We start from the raw sequence: 20490 nt of genomic DNA on the forward strand, positions 1-20490 counted from the left end.
ATATTTTATTATACTGACACTCGTGATATTGAAAAGTGGTGGCATGTTAAGCAAAAGTTTTGCAGAGAATCTGGTGTGCCAGTAAGTTAGTTGTGCAAATTCAGGCAGATTAGAAGAGGTTACTTGCAAATGTCTGTTGCATGTCTGTTATGATTATGAATGCTGTGGAGGGACAAAGAAAAAGAGACTTTTTAATCATGATCTTGCCGTATCTGGATTTTCTACTATTTGTTACAACTAGCTAAATATGCAATTTACACGATACGAAATATAATTTCATGAATATATAAAATCAGTAAACATTCACAGCTCAGTGTGATGGAAGAGGGGCCTCTTCCATCACAGTGGAAAATAAAATTTTCAACATGTTCTGAGCTGCAACATGCAAATGCAAAAGTAACATGTATTAGTTGAATTTTCAAATCGATTAAACATTTAATCATTTTAACTGTTTATATGCTGTTGATCACTAAAATTTCTTGACACGTGTGCTTTTGGTAGCATTTTTTGCTCCTGTTGGAATCACACTTGCTGGAGGAAATGCAGAAAATTACCTGAATCTTTCGGATTTGGCACAAGGTACTGACTGTTTGATGGTTCATTTTTGACCGATGTTCCTTCTGATCTTGCGTTGAACACACTATTTTTGATTGTCCATGGGTGGCTAATTACTTATTTTGATTGTATTTTGTTTGTCTTCTTATTAGCATAATTTATATTTGTAGACACCGAGCTTCTTCAAGTGTTAATGCCATTGACAATAATCCATAGTAAATAACAAAAGGAGGACTGTTGTATGGTATGGTTCAATAAGCAACCCTTATCAGGTTAAATTATGGAAACTGATTTGATCTCAATGCTAAAGGATCATTGAAGTTTTCTTGTTCATTATTACTGCTTGAATAGTTAGGAACATTAACCTTTTCTTTCTTCTGGGTTGTCATTTCATTAATTATACAATGTAACACATTTTTCTGGACCAAAATGATACTGGAAGATTTGTGTTTAGAATATTGATGCAGGGTTTTATTTGCGCTGTTTCTATAACTTTGAGCAGCCATGTGTGATCTGAGTGGCTGTTGTGCCTGGCATCTTTTCAATCTTCTGCAGGTGCAACTAAGTTTTGGAGTTTCTCGTAAGATTGAGGTAACTGGTAGAAGATTTGTGGGAGCCCTCAGTGCAGCATTGTGGAAACGATATTACATTCTTTTGTTTAGTAGTGAAGAGAAAAACAGGTTGGATGGAAATAAGTTGGTAGAGCGGAAATAGATGGGAAATAAAGGGAAATTTAAGGTGTTTTGTTGAAGAAAAATAAAGAAGAAAACGAGGAGAAAAATAAGTAGAAATAGGTGAGAAATAGTACATTGAGTCCTATCTTAAAAATTATTTATCTACTCTGTCTCTCCAAACAAACTCTTTTAATTCTATCTTCACCCATCCTCGCTACCAAACCTACTCTAACCAAACCTACCCTAAGAATATGTTAGGAAGAGATATGAGAAACATGTAAGATGGAAATAAATAGGTAGAGTGAATGTAGATGACAAGATAAAGTGGAAATTAAATATGTTTGGTTGAAGAGATTAGAGAAGAGTATAGATAGAGTAGCGAGGTTAAAATTATTATTGTCCTCTTTATCTCTCACCAAACACCCTATTTTAATTCTATCTTCACTCTTCCTCTCCCATCCTCACAACCAAAGGGAGAGAGCCTAGGTTTGGGAAAATTTGCGTACAACATATATATGGCTGGACTTTAAAAATCTGCATAGACCCTTCCACCTAATCTGTAATTTTCTGTTGAGTGGCAACTCCTCAGTTTTGTAGTTTTAAACTCTGTTAGAAGGATACAGGAGTGGCCATCTACTAATTTATCAAAGTTGAGACAATGATTCCCAAAAGGCTAAAGTTTAAGTGGATAGCAGGGTACTATGTGTTTTCTCGAAGACCTTAGTCAGCTATTCTACTGTGTATTCTGTACTTGTTGACTGTTATAATATTTATATTGATTACTGAATAAGGTGAGGTGTACTCTCTATATAAAGTGGAACAAGCATACTCTTAAGATGAAAATGATTCTAGGTCTATTAGTTTGTCAGGTGAGTACTTACACAATGCCTGGGGTTGTCAGATTCGGGAAGTTAAGAATGTACAGGCTGGAGAGGGATAAGGTAGTAGAATACGTAATGCTTTTGACTGTTTTTCTCTCCGATATCTTTCTTTGGCTCTGCATAAAGCAAACAGCTTGGAGAAACTTGACTTTGAATATTCACACATACGCACATTTTCAAAATGGCAATCCAGTTGATTTCGAATTTATTTCTTTTGGAGTTACCATCTATGCATAAATTTCTTTAGATGTATTTGCAAGAGTTTTTTTACTCTACTTCTGACTGATATTTATTTTTATGTTGTCATTCAATTATTAAAGTTTGAATAAAAATTAAAGCTTTTGTCATGGTAGTTGTACCACCGGCGAATGGCTCCTCCAGAACGTATCGGTATCCGGTACCAACGGGACATCGCAAGGTATCATGATTAGATAAATCACCTTAACAATGTTTAAATCATATGAAAAATTAGGTAATACAAGTGTTAATTATGACACACTCACCTTAATTTAGGTCCAACAGTACAATCCGAATACCGCATACTTACTTGAACATTAAAGTATTTTTTGCAAAACATTAAAGTATTTTTTGCAAATACACTCTCGAATGAGAGCCGAAGCCTAAGAGTTAGGAACAAATGAGGGAAGAAGCGAATTAGTGTCTCATCCTTTCATACAAGAAAATAGTATGTCTTGATAAAATGTAAAATCCAAATGAACGAAAATATGTAATGCATTTGATGTTCTCCTAAATTATAGTGATTCTTAGTGCAGCGAGTAGCGGTAGGCCATGACTAGTACCATACAATGTTTTCATTCTTGTTTCTTGCTATGTTAATTTAAATATTAGGTATTCATATAAAAAACAGTTGTCTGTGATCACATACTCTGTTATCAGTTGAATGTGAGACTGCGCAGTTCAATGCTACTGGTTTAATGTCTGGTTCTTGGACATCTGTATAGTATTAATTCCCTCATTTATTTTGTCATTCCATTTTGTTGATTTTGGCAAACATAGTAACACTTATGCTGTCAAAAAGGCAATATTTGCATCCCTCCTGCTGAATCATATTTCATAATCTTTCAAGGAAAATATAAGTATGACTTGCAAGAAATCTTAAGCAACAGAAACTTTTGTACTGTTCTTACAATAATTCTATTCGGATACCGCCATTTGTCTTTCTGATCAGATGCATTTAGTTGGTTTATTTATGTCAGTGAATTTCACAGTAAGGAGGTTTTACACTGCTACTCCTTTACAGCCAGTGTCAGGATATGGAAGCTGTGAACTTCACACATGACTTCCTAGATTGTGTCTGCAGCCGATGATTTGTCCATGTACATTATGTGAAATTATGTGTCATCAGTAAAGACAAGTCCAAGTGGTGTGTAAAATTATAGTGTGCATACTTAAGTGATGACATATGTAATTCAAAAGATAACATGTAACTCATGCAATAACTTGTAACTTTACCGGGATAGAGAGAGTAAGACAACTCTCTCCTCAATCACTCAAGTGAGGTGAGTTTGGTGACAGTGTGCATAAGTTATGCAAACTTGAAGGTTCGTGCACACATGTCAAGAGACTCAAACGATGATTAGTCGTTCGATGTCATTATAGAGCTGTGGTTGAAGCTTTGAAACTTGTTGAAAGAATTCTAGCAAGTGTATGCCACTTAAGTATTGTGTGGACACTCAAATATGAATTTAAGACTTAGTGAGAATGAAACAAAAATTAGTTTTGATATCTAGAGTTATCTAGCTAAGTAAGAATGACCTATTTTGCCCTATATAATAATGTTTGCAAATTATTTTAACTTTAAGATTCAATATAAGTAAATATAAGTAATGATTGAATTAATCAACAAAGTAGTTTATTTTCTACAATTTTAGGAGTAGATAATTTTTTTAATGTGGGCATGACTCTTCAATTTTTTTTAGTTAGCATTTGGTTGGTAAACCTTATTTATGAATATTTACTGAAAAAGCTAAAATTAGTTTCATTATAAATTGGAATTAATTTTTACATAAAATAGTTTATAAATGTTTTCTTATAATTTTTTTATGAACTAATTTTATTCATGAAAAAATATCTTGTTATTTTTATTTTTTCAAATTTTATAGAAAAAAGAACTTGTTTGAAGTGCTTAACACTTTCTTCTTTCCCTTTTAAATTTTATTAAAGTTTGTTTAAAAGTAAAAAAAATATAAAAAATTTACATTACAATATATATATATATATATATAAATTAATTTAAAATTAGGTAAATTGTAAAAATATAAATGACAAAAAAGTAATAAACATAATGTAGAATTTGAAAATGACAATTATAAAGAAAATACAAGTAGACTGGAACATAAATAAATAAATGACTGAAAATATTGATAATTTAAGTAACTAAAAAAATTAAAAAATTTACAGTTATGTTATTTTATGTAATCCCATATGTAAAATAGTATAATGGATTATGTTAATTATATAAAAAATTTTCATGTATTTTTTATTGTTTAGAACAAACTGTAGGTTTGGTTATTTTTCTACATCTTTTTACATCATTTCATGTGCAACACAGTACACTTTCTTTCACTTCTCAATCTATCTTACCAAACAGTCATTTTCATAACCTTTTTCCTTCAAAGATCAAAAAGCGAAAAAGATATTTATTTTTTCCTTAAAACCTCTCTCCCCCTGATCCTATATTGAAAAACATGCTGTTACAGGTTTTTTTTTTCCACAACAATGAATGGTTGAAAATGAAAAATTCTTTATAGTAGGACATAAACATCATCTAACATTGTACACGTGTATCTTAGGTATCAATTCCTAATAAGTCTTTTTATAGTTGGGTTCAAACTGAACTTTCATATTGAATTTAAATATAAAATATCGTTATTATTAGAGTGTTAAAGACAGGTTAAAGATGCAATATTATTTAAAAAGTATATATATATATATATATATATTACTTTCACACTTTTATTAATTCTTCTAAGAGAAGCATTGCATTTATTAATTCTTTTAAAATCTATTTGTTCTGCCTATTTAGCATTAGGTAAATTAGTAATTCCTTATAAAAAAAATATTTTTATTTTCTGAAAATTCAGTTGAGAAGATCGCAAAAACATCTTTTATTATGTGAAAACTAAAGAAGCTGCCTCTAAAGCTTAGCCCCACTATTGAAAAGTTCCTTAGTTGCAACAAACGTTGTACTATAATGAAAGAGAAAGAACAACTTCCTTGCCTACACTTTACTTTCCTTCAAATTCTTTAGTGCTTCTTATGTATGAACTGGAAAAAAACAAGGTAAGAGGAGGGCTATAAGATATTGCACCTGCAGCTTAACAAAGAAGTTCCAGTCTATCAAGCCAGTGGCTTGGATTATTGTATAAGGGGGATGAAAATATTGGCTATGTACAAAAGAGCAATAAAAATAAGAAAAGAACAACTGCATTTTGTACAGAAGTGATGAAGAAAAAAATGAACAGAATGAGGGGTACAAAGAAATCAGTCTCCCTCGTCTGGCCTAACATTGCAACTTATTGAATCATTGAGATGGGAATGAATTTGACAGTCCCACTGATGCTTTGCAAATAGGGCACCAGTTCTTCAGCCGAAGCCACTGCTGTATGCAAACCACATGATACATGTGCTCGCAATGCAAACTCCCCAATTCATCCTCAACCACATATTCCTCCTACAAGTCAAGTCAATTAAGTGCATATCAGTTTGAGAGAGGCAACTGTTAGTCCGGACTACCTTTTTCCAATGAATGGAAATGTGTGTATTAAATTATTATATGAACCTTACACCAAAAAGATATGCTTTATAAACCTTTACCAAAAAAATACTAGTTTCAATTGGACAGAATGCGGCAGACCCTTTTGCTAACCAACATTTAATTTAGCTCTGCTGGAATCAAATCACACAGGATGCAGGTAGATCATAAATCCATCATGTACAAAAAGCTTAGAGCCATGATGATGCTTAATGACACGAACTTTGCCAAGAAAGGCCCAAAAGCACTTTATTTAACGAGAGAGAAAAGTACCTGGCAAATGCTGCATTTGGTATCATCCTTGGCTTCATTGCCACTGTCAACTGCAGTTTCAGAGGGTGAGGACTGGAAGAAACTTTTCTTTAGGCAGTCTGATAGCGCTTCCTCTGTTAGAGCTGTGCTCACAGAACCCATCCTCTCTTCCAGAGCCAGCAGTTGCTGTCATTCCCAGAAAATTTTCGGAGGTGAGAATGATTAGAAAATAAAATATAGAAGAAGAAAAACTGCATGCAATAACAAAGATAAAATTCCTTCTCAAAGCCATTTCCAGCAATTCAGTTCAATTCAAACCATTCCCTCAAAAGCTGAAGTAACGTACTACCAATAAACAGAACTCAAAATTACATTATAATCCTCTATGTTGTTTCAATAGCATGTATTTAAAAGCATATTTTCATCCAAATCGTTGGTAATCACAGAACTGTCAAACCACGGTAGATAAAGAGGAAACAAGCAAACAAATATAGCAAGCTGTATTGTAGCAACTTATGACATTAACAAACCTCATAAGACATGTTATCAATGTCCAATCGCATGTCTCTGTGTGGATCGTAGAAGTTAAGCCCAGTAAGGAACAAGTTGGATTCCAGTAAACGAATTTGCTGCAAAGACGCCAAATGAATGCATCAAATAACTGGTACATTTCATCAAATAATTTTTTAGTCGGGATTTACCTCATGTGTTAGCTCAACATCGTGTTCAATTCTCTCAAGTGCCAACAATACCTAAATAAATTATGAAGAATTAACTTTATAAACTCACAGCAAAGACCATGATAAAATAAAATGTAATTCTCAAGTTAATAGTGAAAGCTACCTCAGCAATACTATCCACGTTGTAACGCCGCCGAAAGCTATCCAGATTCATTATAGAATGAGTGAGGCCATATTCTGAAGGAGATCCAGGCATAACACCGTATAACTCCTCACTGCCAGTACCCGGTCTACTATGAGAGCTTGGACAACTTAAGGAACTATCTACAGAAGTACGATGTGATACACCAGGAGCATTACGACCACCAGAATGAGGCAAAGAAGGTATCGTGACAGGGGACTGATTGGGTGACACGGGATTTGCATTTCCTTGGCTAGAAAGCCTTCCCCTGGCATGACCACTAATTGATTTTCGAGTTCTAACTGGTGCCATGTTGCTGTCAGACCTGTCCCTGTGAGGAGGAGCATTCCTAGATATTCTTGAATCAGAAATAGATATGCCATTTCTGGAACCAGAATTCCGCCCTTCTAATGAAGAGCCACTCATTTTCTTCCCTCTAGCAGAGGAACTACCTTCCCCTTCACAATTCCTCTTTTTTATCATATCCTTCCTTCTGTTAAGGGTTGAATCTGAAGGCGAACAGCCGGCAGGGAGGACATCAGAAATAGAGTTGCATTTGAGGTTCCTCAGTCCATACCTACTGGTACCAGCACGCATCACTGGACCAGTGTTTTTAATTTCCTGACCGTTAATTCCAGGCTTTGGATGAAAATTCCTCCGAGATCTTGAATTGGATACTACAGTTGAGCTTCCTACTTCCATCATGACAGTACCAGACACTGTACTTTCCATTTCAGCTTGAAGCCCTGTCTGGCTTTTTTCCGGGGGAGGACCGAGTTTTGAAACTTCTGATTCATCCTGCACGCTACTAGTTTCAGATGAATCTGTCTCTAACTGAGATGATGATTTTTTCCGAGGCTTTATAAGCGGTTTTCCAGGGCTACTAGTCTTGGAAAAAGTTCTAGAGGAACTTCCAACTGCTTCCTTTCCAGCGGAAGAAGATTGGATAGAAGGTTTCAAAGATTTTCCTTTTTCAGAAGAACCATTTTGAGCACTTTTAGAGGTGTTGACTCTGCTACTGCAAGTAAGGCGGCTGCACACCTGACCATTTCGATCTTTAGCATTAGCAGTGTCTCTAAACACATGGCCGACCCCCTTTCTAGGGACTACCATCCCATCAATAACTCTTTTACCAGAATATTCATCCATCAATGGCGTACTGCCTTCAAATCTGTAACACGTTATCAAGGTCTATTAGATGATAAAAAATTCCAACACGACACACGATTGTCAAAAGCTTAATATATAGTACAAGACAATAATTTTGCAAGTATCTTGATAGCAATTATTTATGTGGAGAACTCAATTCAAGCAACAACATATAGACTGGACAAGACACAGCACCCATGGTCCATAAATTTGGGTTCAGATACCATCAAGGAATAGGCCAGTTTCCCACTAATATCTACAAACTTATCTTATATACAATATCGAAATTTCTTCACAGCGATACCTTCTTTATAATCTCCATAAATAATTTTAGCTGAATAACACAGTTAAAATACATTTGCATTACTTGAAAATTGGAATTATAGGGCATATTTGATTAGATTCTTAAAGAGGAGCTTCAATTGAAGCTAAACAAAGCCTTAAGAAAATATTGTAGTACTTGGAATTTAAGTGAAAGGGGGAAAAGAAATATTTTCAGCAATTTATAAAGATGAAACAGGGATCATAAGACAGTCATTGTTAACACGATCGTGGTGTGTTAAGGAGGTAAAAGCAGCAATCTCAGTAAGCACTTAGAAAGCTCTTTGACTAGAAAACTCAATCAATGTGAAACATTGTTACAACACTAAAACTATTCTCACGCCAAAATCATCCTTAGAGAGATTTCTTTCTCATCTCAGGATATTATCGTAGATTCAGCAGAATCAATTTATTAAATTTTGAATGTTCAATCAAATACATGCTCAGGGAATTGCAATTACACTGAAGCAAGTGAATTAAATAACATGTCGAGAAGTAAAAGAAAACATGTAATATTGAAAAGTATTGCATTTGTGAAAAAAAAAATGGTTAACAAGGGATAAAACAAATACGCAGAAAAACAGTTTAACAGAATAAATATATAAAATCTAATCTCATATGGTTAGCGTTCCAAGAAATACATTAAAATAAAGGCTCTCCAACTCCAACAGAGTTTATTCAATTTTTTTTTCTCACTTTCCCGTGAACCACCAAGTGCGACATCTAAGCATGATGATTATCCTTTCATTCTTAACTTTACAAAAAAACCTGAAACACAAACCTTCATCCAGAACAATTCAAAAAGGAAGTGAAACAGAAAATAACAAACCAATACACGATGAACCCAGCCGTCAGAACCACGACCAGTCAAAAAGCAAAGTAACATTCCTGAAGAGGAATCAGAGAAGCCCAAATCCTCAAAACCAGTCGATTCCACATAACCAGAAAACTCGAAAAAGGAACATGATTTTAAGAGTGAAAGAACAACAATAAGTGAAGGAACGAGAAAGGAAGAAGAAAAAGGGTAAAAGGGAGGCTTGAAGGGTTGATTCCACAAAAAGTGGAAGGACGCTTCGTTTTGAAAGGACGAAGGTTTGCATCAAATATTCTCCACACAATCACAGAAACTCCATCTCCGCTTTTTCAGCGCTGAAAAGAAGCTCAACACTAACCACACCATTGACCATACTCACTCCAATTCCAATCCAAATCCCAATCCCAATCAATTCACCTAAATACTAAAATAAAAATCCCACCTCCACCTATTCCTATTCCTATTCCTATTCTCCACACAACCAAACATTTACATCCATTAATTCCAATTTTTTACCACCAAAATTAAAACTCAGTTCATAAAATTCATTTTAATATTTAAAAATATATATATATATATATACACACACGGCCATGGACCAATACCAAGAAAACTGATACACACAAACAAATTTAAACCATCTATTTTTTTTCAATTAAGATTGATTGAAAAACAATAAACAAACTAGAATTGCTTGATCAGAGACAAATTTTTTTGAATTCGGTTACTACCTTGTGTTTGTTGCGTCTGAAAGGTGGAAGGAACAGAGAAGAGAGAAAGGAGTATGATAAGAGGTTTGATGCAGAGAGAAGGAGAGAAGCAATGTTCAGTATTCTAATCCAATGAAGCTGTTTTAATAATAAGCTTTTTTTTATTTTTTTATTTTTTTTTATGGTTAGGGAGCGAAACCTGAAGGGGAAAAAAAACGAAATGGGTCGTTGTGTCGCCGTCCTAGTTGAAGAGCGAGAGAAGGAGATCTGGAGCGTTTAAAAATGGAGGGTGTGGATTGAATGTAGTGTCACACTCAAAGAACCTGGGTAGGAGTAACCAATGTGAGGCTTATTTGGTGGGCGCAAGAAAAGAATGGAAAGCCACTCTCATTCCCATTCCTATTTCAAACCTCTGTAGGAATCTACTATTATCCATATTTCATTTATATTTATCACTTTTTTAATATATTATTACATACTTAATATTATATATAACAACTTTTGGACATTATCTTTTTTATTTTGTAAAAAAATAATATAAAACTACCAAATCTTTTATAAGTTTTATTTCTTTTAAATCCTACATATCAAAGAGGATTTATAAGTTCGCGTAAATTTTACATTAGAAGTTTATGAAGTGTCAGTGGAGTATGAATGAGCATGAATAGTACATAAGAAAAAAAGACTTACATGTCCATTGTCCTAAGGTTTTGAATAGGAAATGATGTTTTCGTTTTCTTATCTGAAATGTTCATGGTTAATTGGTGTCCAATTATTCGTCATTTTCTTACATAAATTATTTAACAAATTAAGTTAAATTTAAAATTTACTTCTTAATATAGAATGTTGTGGAACTCAATTTGTTGAGTCATATTGAGAAAGTAATGCACATATCCACACATATACAATTATATATACATTTTGTTATTTTAGTTTTTGTAAAACCCTATAAAAAGGGAAACATCTCTTTATTGTAAGAGTGATATACAATAACAATAAAAAATACATAAAAATGAGATTATATAATTAACTGTGCACAACAACATACATAATCTATTATATTGTTTCTTTCTTAAACGAACAAACCCTAAACCCTAAACAATACTTTCAGTCATTTATTTATTTATGTTCCGGTCTACTTACACTTCCTTTCTTCCTTTTTCTTTATATATATATATATATATATATTTATTTAAAGTACTTATTTTCTTCCTTTATAAATGTCATACTTTTTAAAGAATTTTATTTTTAATTATCATTTTCAAATTCTACATAGTGTTTGTTACTCTTTTATCATTTATATTTTTACAATTTACATATTTTTTTAATTAATTTATATATATATATATGTATATTGTAATGTAATTTTTTTTATATTTTTTGATTTCTAAAAAAATATCTTGAATGAAATTTAAAAAAGAAAGAAGAGAGTATTAAGCTCTTCCAAAAGTGATAATGAATCCATTTAAACAAGTTTTTCTCTATAAACCTTGAAAAAAATAAAAATAACAAGTTGGTGTCATAGTATATAAGTTAGTGTAAATTTTACATTACAAGTTTATGCAAGTATTACTAGTGGAGTATGAAATAGCATGAATAGTAGTACATAAGAAAGAAGACTTGCATACCCATTGTCTTAAGGTTTTGAGTTGGAAGTGGTGTCTTCACTTTTTTAAATGGAATGTTCATGACTCGTTGGTGTCCAATTATCCGTCATTTTCTTACATAAACAATTTAACAAATTGAGTTAGGTTAAAAATTTACTTATTAATATGGAATGTTGTAGAACTCAATTTGTTGAGTTATATTAAGAAAGTAATGCACATATCCGTACATATTCACACATATACAATTTGTTATTTTAGTTTTTGTAAAACCCTATAAAAGAGAAATATCTCTTCGTTGTAAGAGTGATATACAATAATAATAAAGAATACATAAAAATGAGATTATATCATTAACAGTGTATAACAATATAATCTATTATACTATTTCAACTTAGTGGATTCCATAAAAGAGCATAACTACTTTTAAATTTTTTTATTTAGTTAAACAACCAATACTTTCAATCATTTATTTATTTAGCAATGTTCCAGACTACTTGCATTTCCTTCCTTTCTTTTTTTGTTTATATATATATATATATATATATATATATATATATATATATATAAATACTTATTCCCTTCCTCTATAAATGTCATATTTTTTAAAATATTTTATTTTTAATTATCATTTTCAAGTTTAATTAATTTATGTATATATATATATTATATATATATATATATTTTGTAATGTAAAATTTGTTATATTTCTTGATTTCTAAAAGAAAACTTAAATAAAATTTTAAATGGAAAGAAGAGAGTATTAAGCACCTCCAAAGGTGATAATTAACAAATCCATTTAAACAAGTTTTTTGTCTATAAACCTTGAAAAAATAAAAACAACAATTTGGTGTAAATTGCATTTATGCAAGTGTTACTAGTGGAGTATGAATGAACCTGAACATAATAGAAAAGAAAGAAAACTTGCATACCCATTGTCTTAAAGTTTTGAGTTGGAAGTGATTCTTCACTTTCTTATATGAAATGTTCATGGCTCATTGATGTCCAATTATTCGTCATTTTCTTACTTAAACAATTCAACAAATTGAGTTAGGTTTAAAATTTACTTCTTAATATGAAATGTTGTGAAACTTAATTTGTTGTGTTATATTGAGAAAGTAATGTACCTATCAACACATATCCACACATATACAGTTTGTTATTTTAGTTGTTGTAAAACTCTATAAAAAGGGAAACATCTTTTTATTGTAAGAGTTATATACAATAACAATAATGCATAAAAATGAGATTATATAATTAACTGTGTGCAATAACACAATCTATAATACTATTTCACCTACCAGATTACATAAAATATCATACTGTAAGCTTCTAAATTTTTTTATTTACTTAAATGACCAATACTTTCAGTCATTTATTTATTTATGTTCCGATCTACTTGCACTTTCTTCCTTCCTTTTTCTTTATATATATATATAAAGTATTTCTTTCCTTCCTTTATTAATGTCATACTATTTAAAGAATTCTATTTTTAATTATCATTTTCAAGTTCTACATAATATTTATTACTCTTTTGTCATTTATATTTTTATAATTTACTTATTTTTAAATTAGTTTATGTATATATAGTAATGTAAAATTTGTTATATTTATTGATTTCTAAAAAAAAAAATACTTGAATAAAATTTAAAAGGGAAAAAAAAGAGAGTATTAAGCACTTCCAAACGTGATAACAAGTCCATTTAAACAAGTTTTTTTTCTTATAAACCTTGGAAAAATAAAAACAACAAGTTGGTGTTATAGAATATAAGTTAGTATAAATTTCACATTACAATTACAAGTTTATGCAAGTGTTACTGGTGGAGTATGAATGAGTCTCAACAGTAGTATATAATAAAGAAAACTTGCATACCCATTGTCTTAAGGTTTTGAGTTAGAAATGATTTTTCACTTTCTTCTATGAAATGTTCATGGCTCATTAGTGTCTAATTATGCATCATTTTCTTACATAAACAATTCAAAAAATTGAGTTAAGTTTAAAATTTACTTTTTAATATGGAATGTTGTATAACTCAATTTGTTGAGTTATATTGATAAAGTAATGCACATATCTGCACATATCCACACATATACAATTAGTTAATTTAGTTGTTGTAAACCCTATAGAAATGGGAACATGTCTTTGTTGTAAGAGTGATATACAATAACAATAAAGAATGCATAAAAATGAGATTATATAATTAACCGTGTACAACAACATAATCTACTATACTATTATAAATGTCATACTTTTTAAAGAATTTTATTTTTAATTGTCATTTTCAAGTTGTACATAATGTTTGTTACTCTTTTGTCATTTATATGTTACAATTTATCTATTTTTAATTAATTTATATATATATGTATATTGTAATGTAAAATTTGTTATATTTCTTGATTTCTAAAAAAAACTTGAATAAAATTTAAAAGGAAAAGAAGAGAGTATTAAGCACTTCCAAACGTGATACGAATTCATTTAAACAAGTTTTCTTCTATAAACCTTGAGAAAAAGAAAAACAACAAGTTAGTGTAAATTTCACATTACAAGTTTATGAAAGTATTACTAGTGGAGTATGAAAGAGTTTGAATAGTAGTACATAAGAAAGAAGACTTGCATACTCATTGTCTTAAGGTTTTGTGTTTTCTTATATGAAATGTTCACGGCTTATTGGTGTCCAATTATCTGTCAAAACATAAACAATTCAACAAATTGAGTTAAGTTTAAAATTTACTTCTTAATATGAAATGTTGCGAAACTCAATTTGTTAAGTCATATTAAGAAAGTAATGCACATATCCACACATGTACAATTATATATACAATTTGTTATTTTAGTTTTTGTAAAACCCTATAAAAAGGGAAAACATATCTTTATTGTAAGAGTGATATAAAAATAACATAAATAAAAACAAAGAGATGTTCCCTTTTTATAGAGTTTTACAAAATATATATATATATATATATATATATATAACTGTATATGTGTGGATATGTGCGGATGTGTGCATTACTTTCTCAATAAGTCATGTCATCTAAATTAAATTAATGTGAAATGTTGCGAAACTTTTTTAAATATAAAAAATATTAACTATTCAGACTATTAATAATATTAATTATTTTTATTATTATTATCATTATTATTATAATTAGATATACAATATACAAAATACAAGATTAATGTATTAAATATTACATAAATTTATCTAATAAAACTACTTAATTATACTTTTAATAACAACATATAATTATAAATAATAATAATAATAAAAGAAAATTATAATATATACAAAAGCATATATAATTATATAAAGTAATAAATGTATATATTTTTTCAATTTAATAATATTATTTTAATTTAATATAAAACAAAATTGTATTATATTTTTTAAAATATTTTATTATTTCTATTATTTATTTTTATGTAATAATTTCCAATTTTTACATATCATATTAATTATTCAATTATATTTTAATAATGAGAGTAAATTTATAAACTTAAATTTTATACCTTTAAAATAATTTTTAAATTCTCTATCAACTTTCACATCACTTATAAAGTTTAATAAACCATATTTACAACTCCATTTTAACATCTCTTAATCTAAACAATATCACACATCCTCTAAAATATCGTACATTCACTTTCTCAAATTTATTCGAATCTCTTCTCTAATTCAAACACAATGTGATGACGGTATAAAAGTTAATCAAAAGTCAGATAAATTTTAAAATAATAAAAGTAATGCTTTTATTTGTATTTGGATAGATTCATCCTCCCAAAAGAATAGTCCCTCAAGTAAAATAAAATAAAATTGAAGAGGACATTCAATAGAACATTAAATAAATATCCATAAACTATGTGTAAAACTTTTTAACTTATATCTCTACTTAACCATTACAAATAGCAGTAAGTCCTTATATGTTGAGAACTAAGTGAATTTTCTTATTACAACAACTAAAAGCAGATTTTACTTTTGTTAAGGAAATATGAACTTATATTGAAAAGTAATTTTTAAAAAAAGAATATGTAAATTGATACTTTTAATTATGTCAGAGAAAGTAACATTTTTCAACAGGAATTGGGACCATAGTGTAAGCAGTCTCAATTATCATATTGCAAGCTAATTATTAATTAAAAAAGTGAGCTGGTCAACTCTTACTGTATAGTGCTATCTTATCAAAGAAGGTGTGGAGTTCAAAAAAGTATAAGAAATGCATAAGAAGAAGAAGGGTAGGTATGCAGAGATTGGAAACAACAGAAAGAAAAGTTATCCAATGAAAAAAAAAACAGAGGCTAAAGTTTGAGTGGTTGCATGTAAGCCAAGTGTAACCTCCACCACTCTCACTTCCTGATGTAACTCTTTTGTTAGATATACTTTGTTTTCATTTGGCTCTTGTTTCATAGCTAATTACTTAGATAAGTTTAACCCTATCTACCTGGCTACATGCCAATAGCCAAATTAATCACCCACAAAACAAATCAGTGGGGTAGGCACTGCCCAATTTTGACCACTCACTCCATTCAATACACAACATTAATGTGTGTATTTAAAATCAAACCAAACAATAATGCACAATTTGGCTTCCTCCACTATGGTTGCCCTTAGCCACCACATACTTATGGGTGTGGTGAGTGAGCCTCAACCCAACACACTTCCAACTCAGAACCTTTCTCTTCACCAACAAAACCATTTTCTCTTCAAGGCCAACATTTTTCATGGTGCTGCTTCGTGGGTTCCACCAAACTTCCCACCCATTAATTGCAAATGCTTTCTTACACCTAAGCCTCCAACGTGGTTACCCCCATAATCAAGATTTTCCGCATTTTTAACTACAACATAAATATTATAATAATAATATACATTAACATGTATATTATAATTAACATTGATATTATCTTGTTCTCGAAAATGATTGTTTCTGCTTTTACCGGTGGGTTATTCTTTTATCAAGTTTTTTTTTTCTCTTTTCTCCTCTCGATCGTTTGACTTTATAGGCGGGGATGGTACCTGTAGAAGGTACTCCAACGCTGAAGTCAGTACTGTAGATAATAACGTATCTGGTCCTTGAAATTCGTGTTATTTATATTACTTTAATGTGTATTCATTAGTGGATCATATTAGGAGGTTGGTTCATGTTTAGGATTGTGCTAAACAACTCTTAATCGTGAATTAACCCTGCTGACTTGATCAATCTATAGCTCGTCGCCAAGGATCAGTCGATCATGTGTCATCATGTGACATTCTCATCGTGATTGATTAGTTGAGTGATAAAGTACCAGACCAAGTCACTCGTCCTAGTACATATCTAATTTTTCGTATATTTAACTTATACTAATTTCTATTTATCTTATTTCAATTATAGTTAGAAGAGAATATTGTTTTCGGATTCAGGTGCCAATAAGTCTGTTCCAATGGTCCACACATATAAAATGTATAAATTCTTAAGCAAAAACTGAAAATAAATAAATATTGTGAGGCCATGCTATTTTCTAACCCAATCACAGAAAAAATAGAGTAAATCACATGTCTCTCTCTGACTATAAATTTTAATCCTCAGTTGCGTATGAGTATTTTCTAATAAATCTGAATGGAAATATAATAGACAGTGACCTTTCTCAATTCTCACATCACAGTGTTTATTAACGACAAAAAAATGAATGAATTTTTTTTGAAAAGGTTTCTACATGCTGCCAAATGCAATGCCACCACAATTCTCCGGCTTTACACTGTAACCGCCCACATCACGTCATCTCTACTTGGGCCAGGCCCAATCAACTTGTTTAAACATAGCTTAAATTATCACTAAAATAATAATACTATGTAGTTACCACTAATATTTATATTCTGTTTCCTAATACATTGTTCAAACTAACAACAATATACAAAAAGTTATAGGTTATTTGGAATTTTGTCCCACCACCTTTAAAAAAATATGTTTATTACATTAGTTATCAAGAAACATGCGTATGATAACATATTATGGATGGTCCGATAACGGTCTAATAGCGGGTGACCTGATAAGGTCAACAAACACTCGTTAGAATAGACTCGAAAAGACTCTGATACTATATTACGAAGTAGACTTTATAAAATCGGCTCATGAAATTAAATTTACATTCATTTATATACAATGAAATGTCATCATCTCTAGTTGATGTTGGATCTCCAACAAATTATTTAAGAATTATTAAGTTTAAGACAACAATTTTGTAGTTAAAAAGTTTAGAATAATGAGTTGGATTAAAATAAAATAGAGTGATTCTAAATGGGAAAGCTAACTTTCACTATTGATTATAAAAGTTATTTATCATTTTTCATTTTCAACATATTTTATTTGTTATTTGTTACTATCTTTCATAATCACGAAACAGATTTTAATTTTTAAATTAAAAGCTAATGAGGTGATTAATCATTTTTCATTAGCTGTCTACAAATAGATAACGTGAAACATCGTGAGTGATCCATATTAGACTTAGAACATCTACACAACAATAGATACAATGCATATATTCCAAGCTAACATTTGAAGAAAAATGACTTCTGAAAACACTTTTTTTCTTTTTAATTTGTTTTGGTTTATAATGGAAAAGGTCAACTCTCGAACCCAGATATTTCGGTCACTCATTCACAGCTTTGTCTGATAAAATAAGACAATTCATTGTTTTGATCGATGAAAAAACCTTTGCTACTTTCACAAACACCTTTACCACCTTAAAGTTTGTGCAAAATTTACGCTTCTTTGTGATATTTTAGGCATCAAAATTCCCTTTTTTTCTGATTTTTATCATCCAATCATTTTCTTTTTTTGTTTTACCTCTTTCTTCATATATTCTCATCTTCCAAAGCAATGATCCTCTATGTGCCCACCAATTCACTCTTCCATGAACTTTCTTTTATCAAGGTACGTTTTCTGAACCTGAATCTTCTCTGCTTTGGTTGTTGTAAATTTACTCCTTTTTTAACTTCGATTTGCATCGAGTTCTTGAATATTGCTTGCTTCTCCTGCCACCAAAAAAGAAGTGTAAGCTAATCATTGTGCCACATGCCCATTAGTTGTTTTTCTTCCCTTTGCATTTTGAAGGAACATGTATTATTTTTAAAACCTTCCATATTCCATACATGATGATTAATTTATTATAATACTTCACTAAAAATATCTCTTCATCTTCTTTTCATTCACAATGAATTCGTTAGTAATTAAAAACAAACATTGGCACGATAATACATTAATTTGGAGGATTTTGGAAGCAAAGAAGGAATATGTAATAATGAGCTTAGATGTTCAATTATGACAAACTTTCTTATTTTCAGGAACGTTTCTTATTTTGGTGGAGTTAGAATAGTTTTTTTTTGGGTAAAGTTGGAGTAGACTTTTCATGTTATTCCATTAGTTTATTTTTCTGAGTTTTTTTTTTATCATTTATTGTAAATACTTTTTAATTAATTGTGCTCATGTGTTATGATCTATCAGATGCGATTGGATTAAACCTTTTTTCCTCTTGATAATATCGCCATATATTGGCTTAATTTACAATAAAAACAATTATAAAAGCATAATCATTTAGCTTGCAAAATAAAGTTTTTCAACTCGTTTCATGAAAGCATCGATAATTACGATTTGTATGGTTCATTATCCCTTGTGTTATAAGAAAAAATAAAACTATTTGTACGCACCATTTTACAACACTGATTTCTACGAAAATTTTCACAATTCATGAAAGAGTAAAATTTACTCCACAAATTAAGTACAAGAAAAGGAGAAATACTTGTAACATTATCTTCAGCGTGTTCTATTTAGGGTTTTATCCTTTTTTAAAAAAAATGTTGAAAATTGATTGAATCCTCGTATGCATATAGATTGTTACCACTTTAAATTTCTTGGAGATAATTATTATGCAGTAAAATATCCTACATTGAGAAATGAGAAAGAATTTGATTTGCACAACAACCAAGTAAAGAGAAATTACATTATATTTACACAATTTTTTATACAACAAAAACAAAGACAAATAAAAGAGAGTGTGGTAAGGTGGTTGATAATATAAGGAAAGAGTTTGAGAGAAAAAAAATAGTGTTTTATGAATAATATAACTCTTAAATAATTTAAGAGAACTTCAAGATTTATTCAATATTTCTTTAATAGATTGTAATGTGTGTGTCTTATGAAACTTTTTCTCAAAATTAACATTGTACAACAAAAACGATAACAAGAAAATAATTAGTTAGAATAAAATAGATTTTATTTTAGAGATTAAAAATTTATTTATATTTAGAATAAATTTTATTATTAATAAAATTTATAAATAAATATTTAAGTTGGCTATCAAATTTTTAGCTATAAACTTTACCAATACTTCTTTCACTACAAAAAAAGTTGTAATTAGCTGCAAAAAAAAGTGAGGGTCAAGTACATTATTAGTGTCCCCAAATCCTACATAATTGAGACATAAAATTAAATATTAATTATAGTGTGGACAAAGAAGTTTTAAACGGACACTAAAATCATACAAAAAAAATAGTTGTGTCCTCTATAGTCTCCACTAATTCATTAACAACCTTTGGATTAGTGTTAACTTAATGGGATACTAAACTCACTCTAAGTATCATTTAGTGTCTCCCTTTTACTTTTTTATGGGTTTTTTGGGAGGCTAATATTATTATTTCTTGTAGTGTTTTAGTATATGAAATAATATATATAATTTAGTTAATATAACAACTAATTATTATTTATCTTTCAAATTCATTTTTATTTAATTTTTTTTTTCACAATTTCATATAAGACATAGAATTGAATCCTAATCATGATTTAGGAAGTCATAATTTATATGTTATTGAAACAAAGAGTCCTAAAATATGCATGTTATCTTGAAAAAATTTATAGGTAAGGTAGCT

The 20490-nt window shown here is 30.1% G+C and overlaps 1 protein-coding gene across 2 annotated transcripts; it reads right to left on the reverse strand.

Moving 5' to 3' along the window:
- Window positions 1-5448: 5448 nt before the first annotated feature.
- On the reverse strand, window positions 5449-10239 carry LOC137821464 (E3 ubiquitin-protein ligase MBR2-like). 2 transcript variants are annotated; one of them, XM_068626072.1, is made up of 6 exons: window positions 10014-10239; window positions 6981-8169; window positions 6839-6889; window positions 6668-6766; window positions 6159-6323; window positions 5449-5804 (listed from the first exon to the last, which is right to left on the reverse strand). In XM_068626072.1, exons 2-6 carry the CDS (start codon window positions 8145-8147, stop codon window positions 5655-5657), a joined length of 1632 nt encoding a protein of 543 aa, XP_068482173.1. In that variant the 5' UTR covers window positions 8148-8169; window positions 10014-10239; the 3' UTR covers window positions 5449-5654. The 2 variants fall into 2 exon arrangements, with proteins under 2 accessions (XP_068482173.1, XP_068482174.1); XM_068626073.1 differs by having other exon boundaries at window positions 9298-10031.
- Between the last annotated feature and the right edge of the window lie 10251 nt (window positions 10240-20490).

The sequence above is a fragment of the Phaseolus vulgaris genome, chromosome 9 (assembly GCF_000499845.2).
Source record: "Phaseolus vulgaris cultivar G19833 chromosome 9, P. vulgaris v2.0, whole genome shotgun sequence".
NCBI lineage: Eukaryota > Viridiplantae > Streptophyta > Magnoliopsida > Fabales > Fabaceae > Phaseolus > Phaseolus vulgaris.